General features: G+C 46.4%; 1 protein-coding gene across 1 annotated transcript; it reads left to right on the forward strand.

The window, feature by feature from the left end:
• The first annotated feature begins 9,415 nt into the window (after positions 1-9,415).
• LOC144121993 (PR domain zinc finger protein 14-like) lies at positions 9,416-17,573 on the forward strand. Its single transcript, XM_077655484.1, has 4 exons — positions 9,416-9,565; positions 11,284-11,530; positions 17,070-17,149; positions 17,334-17,573. Exons 1-4 carry the CDS (start codon positions 9,416-9,418, stop codon positions 17,571-17,573), a joined length of 717 nt encoding a protein of 238 aa, XP_077511610.1.
• The last annotated feature ends 1,672 nt before the right edge of the window (positions 17,574-19,245 follow it).

Genomic DNA, 19,245 nt, shown 5'->3' on the forward strand with positions numbered 1-19,245 from the left:
TTCCCCGAATTTTTCCAGTGACAACCGGCATTCCCTCAATGACAGACTCTGATCTGAAGCACGAAATGGTGCATAACACTGGAGGTTTCTCCCAGTGCACCTTTTCTAATGTGGTCGGCAATAGTATTTTTCTCCTCTCTGTCGTACGAAGAGGCACAGGCATGCGATATCTTTTGAAGGGGTTTCTCTAGACTTGGACACCCCGCAGCTTTCTGTCCCTTATCTCTACACTTGAAACAAACAGCCATTCTTTTGCTGGTTACGTTGCTACGGAAATTGGAGATGTAGTGCGCTACCTTCTTGCACCAGTAGCATTTCACTGAGGGCTGCGGCCCTCTTCCGCTCCTGCCCCTTCTTCTGTCTTGAGCTATGAGCTGAAGCTCGCTCTTACTTCTCTCTTCATTATCCCTCACAACGGCGATCTCTTTACCTCGTTGAAATTCTCTTTCTGGCTTCACTTCGAAATTCACTGCCTCTCTTTGGGCACTTTTCATTTCCTCAGCACCATAAAGTGCTCTCTTCCTTTCTCTGCGCGCTTCTTCTTGCGCTTTCTTAGCTACTGGAGCTATTACTCTTTTTCTCTCTGCGGCTTCACTAGCCATCTCTCCCTAACTCTCTTTTCGTTCTCTCTCTCCCTCCCTTCTATTTCCTGGTTCACCCAATCCGCAATCTCGGATTTTTCCAGGCCCAGCTGACAACCCAACCTAACAATATCTCTTAGATCCATTTCGGAATCTCCGCTGTTCAAGCCTCAAGCATAGCTAAAATCGGTGAACCGTATCCAACCGCCTCTAAGAAGCAGCTCACAATATCGCTCTGCTGCTAAACACTTGTTTACGACCTCCTCGTAAACTCCTTCCGACTCTCTCTCCGTTCTCTCTGCTCTTACAAAGCAACAAACATCCTGTCGTGGACACCAGACGCGTACTTTTGCGTGCGTTCCCAGACACCCTTAGAGCGTGTGGGGGTAGCAGTCTCGGTCGCAGAGGAGATGCCCTCGACTCAGCGTGGCAAGCTCAGCCGGAGACCAGCTACGAAGTAACAAGGGGGTTGGTCGTTTGGTGCACAGCTTTCGCCAGTCGCAAGCCAGAGAATGGGTCGGAGCCACAGGTTCACAACACAAAACAGTTTATACTGCTAAGAGACGATACAGAGATTTCACAATCACTCGTACGAGCACATACAAAGTGATTTTCAATTACAATGTAACTCATGCAAAGTAAGAATGGAGAGGGATACAATTCAACAAAATCTTTGCACCTAAAGTGCACTAACCCAGAGAAAGTCAAATAAACAAAACAGAATTTGTTCACCGGGCAGTGCTACAGTCCGACTTCCTGAGGAGCACGACGGGGCCGATCCGCAGGTTGGCGCACGTTGCCTCGCTGGTCCTTGGCTGATCGAATGGTGTTCTCCCAGGAGTCGAGCGGGCGTGCTTCTCGGAAGCTTGAACGGCGGCTCGGGCTAACCGACCGCAGTTGCAGCCACTAATTTATAGGCGCAGTCCGCGTCTGTTTGTTCTTCGCGCCAAGGCAGGCGCGCACATACACGCAGCTTCAACAGGGCAAATTCTTTCTCCTTCTTACGTCGGGCGCGCGACCCCATTGGTCGAGCGCGAAACCGCCTTCTAGAACAATCAAGGTCATTCTCGGCATGCTGAGTCATCGACACCGGAGCGAAGTGAGGAGGGTATCCTCTGACGCGAAAGGTTACCCCCTTTCCATCGACAACAAGCAAAAACTTCTCCAACATTCGAGAAGAATCGACGCCGCGTGTGTCTATGGTTACTTTGGCGCCCCGACAGCGAGCTGAGGGAAAAGTACCGTGCGCTCCGGGGGGGGGGGGGTTCTTCCCTGTTGTTTTTTGTCTTACTTTGCCGCGCGCGCAGCGCCGGTTTTTTTCGAGCATGCGCCGAATTTTGTGACAGATACCCTGACGAATCGCTCCCATTCACTAATTCAAAAGAACAGCCTAAGAGTTAATATATAAAAGTTCATTCACATATCTAACTTTATTAGCCTACCCATGGATTATGACGTCCGCCAATTTCGTCGCTGTAATCGTGACAGGATCATTTTAGCTCAAACAGCCTATGAGCACACCACATATTGCTTCTCATCTGCATAATTTCAAGCCAGCCTCTACTGAACGCTATCTCTTCGGCCTCAGTTAGGCAATTGGAAGGCTTTTATTTGGTACGTGAGAAGTACTCTGTTTTTCTTCTTTATTTACGCCCCCTGTGTTGCCCTGAATATGAAGGGGCTAGAGCGGACTTTGTACAACGCTCTGTTCGGATGGCTGGGAACTGCTTGCCTCGTTAACCCTACAAATCCCACGATTTAGAAAAAAAGTGCCTCCTGCTTTCATAGCTGTGCACATTTTGTTTCAGAGCCACACGTTTCAGCTGGCGGAATCATTGAGGAACTCGAGCCCTTTCAGGTACGGACCTTGCATAGCCCACGATCACTGCAATTGTCTGGTGCCTGTCAAGTGCAAAGTTAACTGTCAATGACATTTGTTCCTGCCTAATAACTTTTGCATCCCAGAAGAGCACTGTGACCCGTTAGACACTTTATAAAGGAGGATCCGTATTTACAGCAGTCACTCGGGCTAGTTGCCATGCACAGAAATTTCAAGGTGCTTGCAGTTCCTACATTGCATGCATTGAAATGCGACAGCCGTGGCCCGGGGCAGGACTTCATTCCGGGAACTTCCACTCAGCATGACATTAGCGTGACATTAGCGTGTGTTTATTTCTTGATTAAAATACCCTTAAAGTCTCTCTTTCGAGAGTACTACAAATATTTAAGGTGGTAAGCTCGCCATGACAGGATCCCGGGATGTTTCGTGAGCCTTCTGCTGCCGTAACGAATGCGTCGCAGCGGCATATCCAAAGCCAGGTGTTTGATGCTGCACCTGCACATTCTGCGCTCGAATATTCAATGCCTTTGGCCTCTTTTCTATCGTCAGTGTGACTGATGAGGCAGCGACCGTCTTCAGACACACCAGAGCTCTGGCCTGCGTATTCGTGCGCAACGTAAGCTCGAGCAAAATTTAAATGTGCCGGTCGACATTGCGGACGGCAAAAGAGACGACGCTCACTACCGGATATTCACGGGTAAACTAAGTGATAAAAAAGTTGTTTCGTTAGCTACAGAGATCGCTTCTAAGCGCTAATGCCGGCGACGTTGGCGGTCGGCATGAAACGAGCGTGATAAATTATTAACTGGCGCATTATAGAAATTTTCCTCGTTATTTTTAAGTTATACCCTGTTGTGGTTAACTATAATTAGCATCGTTTAGTGCGGCCTCGGTGCATCGAATATTTCCCTTCAGTAGGGACTCGCGAATATGCGAAATATTCAGATAGCTTATCGCATTCTCTTGTATTCGAGTCACCTAGCGAATCAAGTAGTACATCTTCAAAATGCTTTTCCACCATTCGACAGCGCTCTTAAGTTTTCGTGTAGTTTTCGAACAATTGGCACCAAGTTCGAACAGAGACGCCGTAGTTTATTTTTTTCCGAACGCAGTTTTAAAAAAAAATTATTTATACCAAGCAATTCTAGACAAAAGCACAATTGAGCGGAAAACCGTTTATGATCGCATTTTTGCTTTAATATAATTTAACACTTCACTATAACAATCAGTATATCCGCATGTGACCTAACTACAGGAGACTCAGAGCGAACGCCCGCCTGCGCCCGAATATATCCTTCTGGAACAATGGGAGGCTCTTGGAAATGGCGGCCCGTATTTGCCCGAAGAGCCGGCGTCATGGGAAGAGCAGCGTGACGAAAACCGTAAGTTTACGATTCGTGATTGATACAAGACTGCAACACAGGCCTGCATGGATGAGTGCATATAGGAGTTGATACCGCAGTAATAAAAAGAAAGAATATGCAAAGGTCTCTATAGCGGACTGCCTCGCTAATATCTAATACGTAATAAGGAACCAGTGTTCGTTATTTCCACTCAAGCTTCAACTGTGGAAAAGAGAGTGATGCCGTCTGTGACATAGTCACGCCGGAAGGAATTCCCTCCCCATGTAGCGGCGAGCGCGCATCACGTGACCGACGTTCCTAACCGTTGCCCCGATGACAGACACACTTTAGTAGTGTGGGCGGGGTCGGGGGCGGGATGTCCGCTTCTCTCTACAAATCGACGGAAGGTTCCTTACAGTATTGAGAATGATTCTCGTACGTGGCTAGAACGTCACAATGTCGGCGGCAGACGTTTACAGGAAGCATGTGTTCGAAACAAAATCTATATTTTTGTAACAATTGCCACTCATTCCGCTCGAATCAGCGGATGGAGCTTTATATCGGCCACTAAAGCTGCCAGGTTAGGGGGTTGCGGCTTTGCGGAAAAAAATTTTTCGATCTAGCGAGGTACGCTAATCGCGTCGAATGTCTTCAGGTGTGCGGAAACGATCACGCATCTTTAGCTAATACTGGGCGGCAGCGTCGTCAAGTGACGGAAGAGTAATTTTGTATCGAGATCTACACTACACTACCCAGCCGAGCATTGCGCCATCGTTCGGGGAGGCCGACAGTGCGCATGCCTGAAACTGGAGAGGAGCCGCAGAGGCGTGGCTCATGATGTCAGAGTTCGCGGCCGCCGCTGCGCGAGGAGCCGCGCCCGCCCGACTAGGCCCGCGGGCGCCGCGCGTGAATGCGCATGCGTGGCAACCGGAGAAGGGCAGCTGGTGTGCGGTGCATGACGTCACCGCGGCCACGTGTGGAGTCATGTGGGGTCGTGTGGATGCGGTTGTGTGTGCAAAAGGTGAGGTGATACGACTCGGTGTGGTGATTCCAATAGAAAACAAAATTTTCTTAGTCGATACATCAAAGAGAAGTTTCATTTTAATTTAGCTAGCGATCCTCGCATTCCGACTACACAGGGAAGAACTACCGTTGACCTTGTGTATATGAGAGAAGCGAACCAGTCTAAATACTGTGAAGGCAGTATCGAGACACCGCGTGTTACTTTACCGATCATAGGCAGTGTTTATATATGTCAAAACCATGAATAAATAAACAGTGTGTTTCACCGAATACTTTATTATTCCTTAGCATTACAGTCACAACAAGCTAGACAACATGCGCAACAAGAGGGAACTGCAGCTCTGACTACGTATATCCTGGCATAGCTGAGATAAGCCACTGCTATTTTTTTTTCTGAGAACATGCATGCCGAAAACTCTTCTAGCCACTTTTCCTAAAACACTCCAGTCATGTCTTTGGGTCAGGCGCCTTAACCAAAGTATTATTTTCCTCAGACACGCATCCTGTAAATTTTAAGTCATTGGTATATTTCGGGATTTTGAAGCTGTATGTTTATTTGCCGCCGCTTCAGTGATGCAATAGTGTCATTTTAACCGTATTTTTTAAAGAGATTTTTTCTTTTTATTGCCACGATAAGTCATTTATCAACAAAACTGCTACCCTTTTGAACGTTAAGCATCTAAGAATATGCCTGAAATTCTTTTTTCCAGCTGACGACGGACGAGGAATTGTTGCGCGTGCTGACAAAGCATTCGACGACGTGATGAGGGAGGTAAGAACCATACACGGACTTTTACGATACTTTTTTGGAGTGCTTTGACAAATGCTGTCTATTTCTAAAATGCGCATTCGCAGCTTAGAAGGAACTGGCCAAGCAATGAGCACTGGCACCGCATGGCGGATGACGGCATTGGATAATTGAAGGAGTATATGCAGATAAATATCAAAGCGAAGGCATTAATGTTAAAGTGAGGACCGGAATCCGCTATAGGTTCATTATATTCGTTGTTTAGTCGAGAGAGAACATGTCACATTGTGACGTTATCGCAACGAACCCACCACGTTGTGAGCACAGCTATCTGCAGCTAGCAATCCGAATATGCTGATTGGTGCGCCGACAATTTCAAAGAAACTGACACAAACAAGCAGAGACGTTGCAGCAGAATCTGTGGCAAATGTGCAATTTAATCCTATCGCGTTCCACTTTAAAGGTGGCTTTAGCATCCCAATAGTTTTCTTCTTTCCCCAATAATAACTGGCAAAACTGTCTCTGCAATTACTGAATGTAGGTCTCCTCGCAGAATTCGATAATGCTATATTGCGGATTCGTCGCTCCTATGCTGGACTGCAAGAACCATTTGTCATTCGCCACTGTCAAGCGCACCATTGTCAAGCGCAGCAAAATTATTCATATCAGAACCTTTAGCGCTGTGAGAATCGAATGATGTCTGGGAGATGCCTGACATCGCAACACAACGAAGAGAGACCGCACAAATGGATGTGGCTTGTTCCTTCCAGGATTTGTGCTATGAAACCAATGTGAATTACCCACTAACCTAAATTAAAAACCTACTCTCTCACCCGTAGAACCTGTGCGTATCACGCTACAAGTGCGAAGCGGCTTCTAAAGAAGTGCAAAGAAGAGAGACGGCACAAATGCATGTGTCTTGTTCCTTCAAGGATTTGCGCTATGAAACCACATGTGAATTACCCACTAACCTAAATCATAAACCTTCTCTCTCACCCGTAGAACCTGTGCGTATAACGCTGCAAGTGGAAAGCGGTTTCTAAAGAAGGGCATACCATTTTACCTCCGAGATCTTGGTTCACCTTGATGCAGAGGCTGCAACTTTGTTTTCCAAAAAAACTGTGCAAAGACGGCGGGACGAAAAGGGGCACGAAGACAGACGCACCTCTCTCTTCTTGTCGAATCGTCTTCGCGCAGTTTTTTTGGCAATCACTAACAACCGAGCAACCCATCATGATGTCTGAAAGCAAATTTTAAACTACGCTGCCCCCTAAACCTACAGCGACCAGCGATCACATTCCGTGGTTTCTTGAACGGAAACATTACTTCTTGCCACTCTGCATGGCGCCTAACGTAGGCAAGGGACGCCTTTTGGGAGACTCACAAAGAAAATCTGCCTTCGAGTTCCCCCGATGCGCTTCCGGATCACTGGCAGGCACCTGCGAGCAGCGGTCGGGACCTGCCCGAAGAGCTATCCTCACGGGAAGAGCAGCACGACCGTAAGTGTGCGATTCGAGATTGGCGCGAGACGAGAAGAGAGGCCTGCTTGGAGGAGCGGATATAGTTATTGATACTGCAGCATTTAGAAGAAGGAATATGCAAAGGCCACTGGCTGCTTACTTCGCTCATCTATGATACGTTATGAGGAACCAGTATTCGTTGTTTTCTCACACGCTGTTGCTGATGAAGTGGTGAATGATGTCCCTTGCGACGTACTCACATCGGAGGGAATTCCTTCCCTCTGCATCGGCGACCGCACATTGCCTGACCGACGTTCCTCAACTCGCTTTAGTGGTGTGGGCGGGGGCGGAAGCTCGTTTTGCTCTGCAAAGCGATGGAAGGTAGCTTTCAGTATGAAGAATGTTTTTTGTACGTGGCTAGAACATATTGATATCGGCGGCAGACGTTTACGGGATGCATGCATCTGTTGAAAAAACAAACTCTTTTTGAATGCTTTGTAGCCCATTCCGCTCGTATCAGCGGATGTAGCAAGTACTATTGGCGAAAAAAGGTTACAGGTCACGAGTTGCGGCTTTGCGGGAAAATTTATTTGGATCTAGTGACGTACGCTAATCGCATGAAATGTCTGAAAGTGTGTGGAAACTATCATGCGTCCTTAGCTGATACTGGACGGCTTGGTCGTGAGGTGGCGCAACAGTATGTTGTTTTTCCCGAAATCTCGCATGCCAAAACACTTGAGGCCGACAGTATTCCTATACTTTTCCCACAACTTCACTCATCATGTCTTTGGGTCACGCGCCTTCACGAAAGTACTATTTTCCTTAAACTCGCATCCCGAAAATTTCGCTGTCTGTAGTGAATTTCGGAATTTTCAAGCTGGATACTTATATGCCGCCGCCTCATTAATGCAATATTATAATTTCAACAGTATTTTTAAAGAGATATGGCCTTTTAGTGCTATGATAACTCATTCCCCAACACAGCTGCTATGCTTGCGATTTTTAACCATCTAAAATATGCCTGAAATCCTATCTTCCAGCTTGCAATGGAAGCGGAACGGTTGCGAGTGCTGGCGCAGCATTGACCGACGTGGAGAGGGAGGTAAGTGAAGCTTACACGGACGTTTACAATACCTTTCTTGGCGTGCTTTGGCCGGTGCTCTTTATTTCTAAAAGGCGCAATCGCGGCCCACAATGAAATAATCAAGCTCTAAAGCACTGGCACCGCACCGCGGATGACGGCATTCGTTAGCTGAGGGAGTATATGCGGCCAAATATCAATGGGAGGGCGTTAGTGTTTACTTAAGGAGTAGAATCCGTCAAAGATGTCATAAAATTGTTGATTGGCTGAGATATGGTCACGTGACGTTGTGACGTTATTGCATTGTGGCCACCATGTTGTGAGCATGGCTGCAGCAGCCAGCACTCTGAATTTGGTGCTTGATGAACAATTTCAAAGAAACTCACGCAAACACTCGAATAACTTGCAGTATAAGATGTGGCTTTAAAGCTTTAGAGGTGGCCTAAGCGTCCCCAGAGTTTCATCCGTTCCCTATCCTAACTGGCAAGAATGTCTTTGCATTTACCAAATATAGCTCTGCTCGCAGAATTTGGTAACACACTACTCCGATGCCTTCTTTTTTTATCGTAGGCAAAGGTTTTCTTGAGGCATACAGTTAAACCTCGTTGTAACGAAATTGAAGGGGCCCGGCAGTTTCTTCGTTATAGCCATAGTTACTTTATAGCAGCCCTTGTTGACTGAACTTCCAACTTAAATCGTCATTGCTTCGTTATATTCGTTATTTCGCTATAAACAGTTTCACTGTAAAGGTGTTCGAATGTATTTGATTGATTTTCGTGATATGAATGATGTAAATCGGATTAATATGTAAATCTCATGATGTAAGTCGGTGATGTAAATGAGTTTAAAAAAACGTCCAGTATATTTTAAAAACATGGCGATACCTGCTTGAACGCGATACTCATCCCGCAAATGCATTATTTTATGTGCGTGTCAAATCATCCGCCAAATCACAGTTCCCATCAAATATATGTGTTATATATCACTTATTCTCCACGCCGTGTACACGGTTTCGTGCCTTTTTGGTGGGCACAAGCTTCAGTCGGTTTTATATGCACTGCACTTCAGAAACGCCAACTTCGCTCTTCTAGCGGGCTGACGAGTGAACCCGTTTTCACGCGCACATTCTTTTTGGGCCCTACCGGTCACTTAATCGCAAACTTGCGCCGGGATGACGACGGTGATTACGGCGCCAAACACTGCAGTACTAGCAATAACAGCTCATGCTGCAAAATTTGACGTGTATGTGCACCCAGAGTTTACTGTAGAGCGCCTGGTGAACACGGCGGAATAACGTACGCAGGTGATATCGGAAGACGCCAGTCTCGTCGGTAAGACCATGTTCGAGTTCCTGGCCTCGGGCAAGTCCACAGTCAAGGGAGTCCCGGTGGGAGTCTTCACGTTGAAGGCGCTGCCCAAGGGACTGCACATCGGCCCGTATCACGGAGTCAAGGTGGACTGCATCGAAAATGGCGGCTGCACCTGGCCGGTTAGTTTGTCCGGCCAATGCTTAGAAAACTGAGACTGAGGTTGTAAATGCTCCTATGGACAACGTTCGAAACAGTTGGGCTGTACTGGCACCATGCTACTCGCATTGTCACTCTTTCACTTACTTGCAAGTGCATTCGATTTGAGTTCTTTTCGTGGGGACAGATTATGCTGAAATACGTACTAATCACCCGCCGCGGTGGCTCAGTGGTTAGGGCGCTCGACAATTGATCCGGAGTTCCCGGGTTCGAACCCGACCGCGGCGGCTGCGTTTTTATGGAGGAAAAACGCTAAGGCGCCCGTGTGCTGTGCGAAGTCAGTGCACGTTAAAGATTCCCAGGTGGTCGAAATTATCCCGGAGCCCTCCACTACGGCACCTGTTTCATCCTTTCTTCTTTCAATTCCTCCTTTCCCCTTCTCTTATGGCGCGGTTCAGGTGTCCAATGATATATGAGACAGATACTGCGCCACTTCCTTTCCCCCAAATTCAATTAATATTATTATTATTATTGTTGTGTGAGAGGGAAAGATTGCAGCGGATGATAACAGTTGCAAACCGCATATTGAGGATTCAAACAACATGCGCTCTTTCTAACTTCATAGTATAATACTGACAGGCCGCGTTATTATAACGTTACTTGAAAAACAGAAAAATGTATAACGAAGTTCATCTATGGCTGTCAGTGCCTCACTATTTTGCCAATATTTATTGGCACGCAAAACATGAGACAAAACCATGGGACAACGCTGAGTCACGAAATCCATCACTAGCGGTCTTTTTATTTTCCTTCAAGAGTCGCACCGTACAAGAGTCGCACTCACAGGCCAAGCAGGTAGCTTCAGCGTAAGATGAATGCAAAGCTACAAGGTTAAAAAAGAAATATTTATTCGTTGCAGGAATAATAATTAGCCTTGAAATGAACTTAATTTTCATGGACAACCTGAATGCAGTAGCATTCATGCACTTTTTAGAAAGCTGGTGTTGGTTGTTATATATCGCTGACAATAGCACTATGCGTGCGGCAGTGTTTGGTAGCCCGAGAAGTCATCTTTTATCCGCAAAATAATTTGTCAGTAGACCAAATCACTTGTTTCATACGCAACATTCGGCCTCAAGAGCCTTTGCGCCATAAAATGTTACTATCGTCATTATCATAATCATCGTCAAAATAAGGTATATATTAAATTAGTTTCATATTTTCAAAAATGTTACTGTTCTGATTTTATTTCAATACGCATTGCTGCATGTGACCGTGTCCGAGAGTGCACACAGCCACCGCTCCAGAGTTATCCAGAGTCCTATACTGCTCCATGACTTGTACCGGGAGCCCACGCGAAGCCAATGCGCATGCTCAAATCACCCTGACGGCGACAGATGGCGCAAGGTACCCAGCAGGCTGCGCGCGTGACTGCAGCATTCGGGCCGAACCGCGCGTGCTCGCAGTCTGTGGACGGGCTTCTGGTACTTCGGTAACGGTAACAGGGTACACGGCACGCTTACCGTGTCTCGATAGCCACAGAAACCGTCCATGTAACAGCGCGCAGTGGCCTTAACTGGGTTGAGTTGTCGGTTCGAGGGCCTTCGAATGCCCATTGGACAGAGGTATAAGATCAAAACACGAAATAGTGGCCCTTTTCCGGACGCTTAAATTTACGCCACGTTTTTTTGCGTCCGTTGCTTGACACGAGCACTGTAGCGAAAGAATTTGCGTTGCGCAGGTGCGCCGATGTGGAGATTTGTTCGTGGTGGAAGGCCGACCGCAACAGCGAAATCACTGGATGAACGACGTGAACTACTCGCCAAGCATGCGCAGACAAAACCTCGTGGCCTTGCTCTTCAACGGAGACATCTACTACCGCACACTAAGGAACGTCGGGCCCGACGAAGAACTGCTCGTTGGATATTCAACGTCGTTCGCCAAGAGTTTGCTCGGGAACCCAAGAGGACCAGGGACGTTGAAAAGAGGTGAGGAGAAATTTATCCTGCACATCTTAGCTGGTCGATAATAATCGGTTGAGAGCGCATGCAAGCTGCGAACATGCCTGATTCATCATCATCATCAGCCTTACTACTCACAGTGCAGGGCAAAGGCCTCTCTCATGTCTCTCCAATTAACCCTGCCATTTGCCAGCTGCATCCAGCCTATACCTGCAAACTTCTTGATCTCATCCGCTCACCGAAATTTCTGCCGCCCCCTGCTACGTTTGCATTCTCTTGAAATTCACTCAGTTACCCTTAAGGACCGGCAGTTATCTTGCCTTCGCATTGCATGCCCTGACCAAGCCCATTTCTTTCTCTTGATTTCGACTAGGATATCAATAACGCGCGTTCGTTCCCTCTCCCACTCTGCCCGCTTCCGGTTTCTCAACGTTGCACGTGTCATTTTCCTAGCCATGGCTCACTGGGTTATCCTTTACTTAAGTTGAAACTTTTTCGTTAGCCTCCGTGTTTGTGCCCCGTAGGTGAGTACCGGTAAGATACACCTGTTGTACACTTTTCTTTTCAGGAATATTGGCAAACTGCCATTCATGATCTGAGAGAACTTGCCATATGCACTCCACCCCATTCTTAAACTTTTAGTTATTTCCCTCTCATGATCCCAATCATCTTTGACTACTTGTTCTAAGTGGACGTATACCTTTTCCACTTCCAGCACCTCGCTGCCAATTGTTAACTGCACTTCTCCTGCTCGGCCGTTAGTCTGTTGAATATTACTTTGGTTTTTCAATGTTATTTTTTAGACCCACCGTTCTGCTCAGCCTGTGTCACTTATTGATCATGATTTGGAGTTCACCTCTAGAGTGACTCAACAAGGTGATATCATCAGCGAATCACGGATTGTTTAGTATTCTCTATGAACTCTTATCCCCAACTGTTCCCCATTCATGCCTCGAAATACCTCCTGCAGACAGGGCGGGGGCTATCATTGGCGAGATCGGTCGACCTGCCTGACGCCCTTCCTTATTGGTATATTCTTGATGGCTTTATGGAGGACTATTGTAGCTATATTGTTCCGTGTTTCAATGTGTCTGTCTACGTTGGTGCGACCGAAAGTTCACGTTGGCCCAAAGATGGAATCATACCAACGGTCCCAGAGGGATGCCATTTTGCTCTATATAGCTTTCAGTATTTTTATATAAGGCTCTTCTAAACCATGAATCCGCAATGCCTGTTTCACTGTCAGATTTCCACTGACTCAAATGAGTTCCCATAATCAACTAAAGCTATATATAGGTGCTTATTGTATTCTGCACATTTTTCTTTCATCTGCTTGATAGCCTGAATCTGAAATATTGTGGTGTATCATTGTCGCGTATCCTTTAGGAAAGCCTGTCTTTATGACCTTCTGGTTTATTGAAGTCTAAGGTTGTCCTGACTCTAATAGCGATTACCTTAGTAAATATCTTGCAGGCAACGGAGAGTAAGCCGATTTGCATGCAATTTTTCAAGACCTTGGCTTCTCCTTTTTTATGATTTAAGACAAAGTTTTCTTCTGGTATGGTCCAGGTCATAAGACAGCATGTACAGGGGGCTAGTTTTTCTAGCATGATATCCTTTCCGGCCTTTAACAGATCTGCTGTTACCTGATCCTCCACAGCTGCTTTTCCCCTTCCCATTGTTCTTAAGGCTTTCTTTACTTCCTCTTTCGTTGCTGGCAGGGAGACGCAATAGTGTGGGCTATGGTCTCTCTCATTGACGTTTGGATTACATTTGCTACTACATAGATTTGTATTGAACTCTTCGGCTACTTTAAATATCTTATTCATGTTGATAATGTCATTGTCCTCCTGTTCTCTTTCATTCTTCATTCATTCTTTCTTTATTTTTTCTGACTATAAAGTGAAAAACGAGCCAAGAGAAAAGCCATTCAAGCACAGCTTGAGTTGCCCTTGGCTTCAATTATCATACTGTGGCAGCAGCGAAAAAAGTACTAAAAGCAATGTCCTAGGACGCAGCTAGCTCATTCAGTATAAAGCAAAATATACAGCATTAAAAAAGAAACAGTAGCAAGTAGTACAAACATTAAACTTATTGAAATAAACACATCACACTGCACTAATTGAGCCCATATCACATGCTACACAAAATAATAGATATTCAGTGGATGAACACGGCAGACCTGGTGGTGTTCTGAATCGGCTAAGCGTTTTCTGGCAAAGTCGGTAAGGATATTGCTTCCGTGATTTTGATTAATATAATATTCTCGTGTTAACCAAAACCTGTATGGCTCAATAACTCTGAGTATATTAAACGGTTTAAAGAGCTGAGAGTTTGATTGCAGGTGTGGACGTTAGCAATAATGCGTTCAATATTCACCCCTTTTAGGCTCCCTCCGTTCTTAAGAGCATGCGCGAATGTCTCCATATTAAACTTCGTTATGTCAGTTACTTTGCGCTTGTTATCTTCGGTAGCTCTGCTTGTTCTGTTCTGTTTGTCGGGTTAGGTTCCTCATAGTTTGGTGCTTCTTAATCAGATCTTTTGTCTCCTGAGATAGCCTGCCGGTATCCTGTCGAACCGTCCTACCGCCTGCTTCTACTGCGCACTCCGTAAAGACAGCTGTCAGATTATCGGTCATTGTGTGCAAATTAAGATCGCCTTGCTCAGTTAAACTGAATATTGGCTCTTCAGCGATGTGTTGAATTACTCTAATTTCCATCTTTACGCTAACTCGGTAATGGACTTGCCCTCCACTAGCTTCCTCCATTCCCTCTTTAAGTCAAAGCTAATTCGATCATGCCTGATTTTCAACACTTTGAATGTCAGCAGGGATAGCGGACCTTTCTGTGCAAGGACATCTTTGCGAAAAGTGAAGGAACAGTGAAACATTGGCTAATAAGCAGGGATGTAAAATTTTGGATAAAAGTGAATGGATGGTTGCTTTTTAAGTATTTATTCTTACTGCATGAAAAAGAACTCAGCAATGTGAGAGAAATACTCACTTAATTTGTGTATACCGATGCGAAGCCTTTCGATAGCGCTTCCAGTAAAGGCACTCTTTTTATATTTAATGATTATATTACATATTGACTGATCTGCGCAGGTCCATCGCGCTGCTTTTGAATCGCGAATAGGCAAAATAATCAATTTGATATACTAATCTATTACTATCCTAAGTAAACTATAATGCACCTAATTGATACAAAGGAACTGATGTAAAAAGTACAATTGCTGGCTTTTTCCTCTCTTCCACGCTACACATGAAGAACACTGTATTCTCTAGGCAGTCCTTAACACTACATGTGCTAATTCGCTCCTCCCACTGCTCGGCTCTTTTTCAGAGGACGTCAATATCATTCCTTTGCACAGCCTGCTTCAAGCCTGTGAGAAGTGCAGCGACCTCTTCACTACGCACTACAACATGGAAATGCATACCCGGCGGAAACACTGGAATAGCACGGAGGGAATCCGCCACTAGACGAAGTGCATCTACGCGAGCAGTCGAAAGTAGGCTTTAAACCGTTTTATATTGCGGTTCTGTGCTTGATGCCATCGTGCCTAGTTAACTAGTGAATTAGCCTTTCTGCTCACGAGCCACCTTTTCATGCCGTAATTGTGTTAAAACAGCACAAATCGTGAAATCGCGGTACAAATAAACAATGAATGCTTGAATGACGCCATTTTGGACACAGCACGACACAGTCATCAGCATGACTAGTGAAAGTAGCGTACTCGAATGTGTCTCTTCGCGCTTGTGTTGTGGGCTTCGTGTTCATTTTTCATCAGAAAACACTGCCCGCTTTTTTCCAGCTAGCTAACGATTACAATCCAAACGAGCCTGACGGTCGCATTGATAGCATTTGATGTATTCGATGTTCGTTGTAAGTGAACTACTAATATTACACCCAAATTTTAAAATCAGAAAAACAATAAATATATTTGTAAAAGTGAGTTAAGGAGTAATGGGAGTCTGATACTTGAAAAGCCCTATTAAGGTGTTCTTCCAAGCAGTCCACGGTGGTCATGTGCTCCCCGCCGAGAATAATTGCCGCCCCCAAACTGCTTTAGAGATGCGACATAACTAATTGAGGTAAGCGTTCAAGGTAGGTGGAAATAGAAACGCCTCCTCGTCGTGGTCTTCATAATGTTACTGGCAGTCTGAGAGTTCTCGTACATTGCTTACATTGCTTCATCGTTCGTGGCTCAGTGATGTCGGCGTTAACGAAGTCACCCGCGCCGGCCATCTGCCCAATAACGACACGTTGCCACAAACACCACGTGCGTCACAGTCATCTGCCATGCCTGGGTCCATGCGGCCATCAAGCTAGCGCAAGAACGCGCAGAACGTATCAACTGCACAGCCTGCCTGGGCGTTGTCTACACACGGTGGCAGCGCAGATTGGGGAGAGCAGATTGGGCTGGTGACGATGGCCACGTGATCGGATGGACAAGCCAGGCATGTCAGGTTACTGCTATTCAAACTTCTCTAATCGCTACGTTTAGTTGATCTCCGACCCCGCTCTAATCTCACTTGCAGTTTAGAGGTGTGCCCCATCGGGGCACCCTTAGCCAGTGATCACCGTTGTATGCTTTAACCCGTCGGCGCGCCTCACCGGCGACGTTGCGTAGTTTTAACGCTCCCTTTTGTTACTTTTCTGGGTCCCGATGTTCTCTTCAGAGCAATGTAACCGGGGCTGGGTGGTGTTATTCGCGATCTGCGGTCGCGGAAGGTGCGAGTTTTAATACAGTGGTCGAGTTCACGGCTAATCCTTATTCGACCTAACAGAGCTGCACGGCCGCAGTCGTTCGTTATATCTGAGATGCAGTGCCACTCTTGTTATACAGACGATTACGGTAGCGCCACATACATTCGTAATGGTTCAGTGTTTGTTATAACCGCGGCCGTTATTTGCTGCCTCCCCTGTGTAGAAATCGGCAGTCTGAAGCCGCTGCTGCGGTGTCAGAATTGAGCGAATGTCCAGTGTAGGAAATGGCCCCGCTGATGCTTTTGGTAGCGGCCTCTCTCGAGGACTGGCGCAAGTGGACGAGCCACCCAGCAATTCTGGTCGCCTCGTGGCCAGCCCCTCATAAGCGCTGACCTTTATGGACGCTAAAGATTTGAGTGTGACTTTGCGCGTGCGTGTTTCAATACTTGCAGAGCTGAACTGAGCAGTGGTGCTCAGACGCTCCTCAATAAGCCTGATTATCAAGCATTAATGCTGAGTCACTCACATTACAAATGAAGTACGGGTCAATTGAGGTTTCCTTAGCGAGGACATAAGAAGGAAATGTCAACAGGAGCGGAAAGAAAGTAAGCGTGAGACGTTCACTTATGCGGAAGAGCTGAGTCAGAAAAAGGTAAAGATGCGCCTAACAGCAGCGACAGGGATATAGATGGAAGGTGCGATCGTCCTTGGCGAAATCATAACCTTGAAAGAGATGTGCACACATAACTAGACACCTTTAGCCTACCGTGTACCGCGTTTTCGTTACCGAAGTAACGGAAGACATCCAACCGCCGGTGAGCGCGCGCTGATTGGCCCTGATGCTGCATGTGCACGTGCAGCTGCCGGGTACCTGGTGCCACCTGGCACCGTCAGGTTAATGTGCGAATGTGCAGTGGCTGCGCGGGCTCTAGGTACTATGGTACGGTACCGGTAAGGGTAACATGATACATGCTATGCTGTAGGTGTCTGCATCCGGAGAAGATTTTCGTAGTCGTGTGGTAATTCTGCATTTCCTTACCCTTCATGTACGCAGGGCTGATATCCTCAAGCACGAGCATACCCACCTTGACAGGCGTGACTACTTGTGCTAATTGTGTCAGAAGAGGTTCTCCCGGCCAGACAATCTCAAGGTTCATATGATGATCTACAGTGGAGAGAAGCCCTACGAGTGCAGCCAGTGTGGCAAGAGGTTGAGGGAACGCGTCCATGCAAGGAGGCACGAGGAGGTCATACACTCCCGCCGGTATCAGCTGAACTGCCCACGATGCGGGGCTGGTGTGGAGGACGTCACTAGGCTCAGGCGCCACAGATGCAAGCCGTTGGGCGCGACGGAGGGTAAATAAGGATTCAAGCGGGGCCCAGGACGGCCACGCTTAAGGGCAGACAGAACTGTGTCACAGGTACGACCGCGTAACACAACAGAGGGAACGCCGCTGCAAGGAGGAGTCAAGCGGGGCCGAGGTCGACCACGTAAAGGAATAGCGCAAGGAGCGTCAATGCCGAGACCGTAGAAGCTTACGGCAGTTGCACTACCAGAGCAAGGAGTAAACTAAGTCAAAATCGACCACGTAAAAAGGTAGCGCGAGATGCGTCAGCGATGCTGTGAGATTTAGCGACATGCAGCGTTCTGTACTGAATAATTAACTTTTTGTCCCCTACACTTTACGTCTCATTTCTTCAAATGAAAGCAAAAGGAAGTCAAACAATAATGGAAAAGACGAAGCCGTAGCAAATGTAGCGGAATGTGATTACACCCGATGTCACCTTGTCTTGACAATGAAGGGAAGGTTATATGTGGAGCCTTCCAGGGGCTCCGGTACTTGTTTTTGAGCGAGGTGGGCGGCAAGACTTCGAGCTACTTTTGTTAGTTATTTGATGCTCAGTGGCGCATATTTGCAATATTTTTTTTATTTTTCAATATTCAAAGGTTGATGTAAACTATATGAGGTGATCACACTCCAGCAGTCAGAAAGACAAAAAGGCTTAGAAAAGAAACTGTTTAAGGTTCTGACTCGCGCCCGTTAAGAACATTATGACTCGTCGGCGGCGGTACGCACAAGCTTGCTCGGCTGTCATGGAAATGAATGCTTGCAGTTCTTAGCCGCGCACAATTTAAAGGGGGCAAGCAGCATTCAAGATAACGAACCAAAGCCAACTACAACAATTGAAAAAACGTGCAAGCATTCGCACCTAGCCTTGATCAATGTAGATAAGTGTGGTCGCATCTGGCATCACAAAGCAAAACGATAAAGCGGTATGCCGGTGCTTGTGAGTGCGAATGCACTAACAGTGCACATATTCACGGCAATATGAAATAAAGTGGAATGGGACGTTTTATAGACGGGAAGAAATACGCAAGAGGAGTGATCAGTTGCGTTAAAATTTTGTGCATATTATTTTTTAATTCTGCTAATTATGGTAATGTACACTGTACAGACAGTTGACTTCTATTTCAACATGGCTGCTTTAAGTTATTCATATTGAAATGTTCACAGCTGGCTACGAAACCAAATAGCTCAGCTCCACTGTGTTTTGCATGAAAAGAGTCCTAGAACTGAAATGCTTCAATTGTCAGAAATTTAATCCAAATGCAAGAAATTGGAGCCAGGGGCGGGTGGGCGCTGCTCCTCTAGAAAAATGTTGGGAGGGGGGGTGACTGCCCTCCTTGTCCTTCCTGTGTCGGGGTTCCTGGTGGCTTCGTAATTTTGTTATGCCATCAGAAAATTCGGCCATAGGGCGGTACGCCTTGCCGCCTGGCCTATTTCTGCTCTTTCATGCTGGATAGCTAAAGCCCGTCGATGGGGTAGCTGGCGTCATCTACCGAAGCATTTTGACACAAGACTGGCCTAGCGAATTCGTTTCAATAAAAAAAGTTTTTTCTTGACTTTATCAGGATCTAGGTTGGCGTTTGTGTTACAGATATGCCTTTTAGAAAAGACTATATTCCACCGCGATAGAAGAAAGGGCGTGTTTCGACTTCGTAACTTCCGCCCCACTGGCAGAGAAAAATATTTC

This window comes from Amblyomma americanum, chromosome 1 (assembly GCF_052857255.1).
Source record: "Amblyomma americanum isolate KBUSLIRL-KWMA chromosome 1, ASM5285725v1, whole genome shotgun sequence".
Lineage (NCBI taxonomy): Eukaryota > Metazoa > Arthropoda > Arachnida > Ixodida > Ixodidae > Amblyomma > Amblyomma americanum.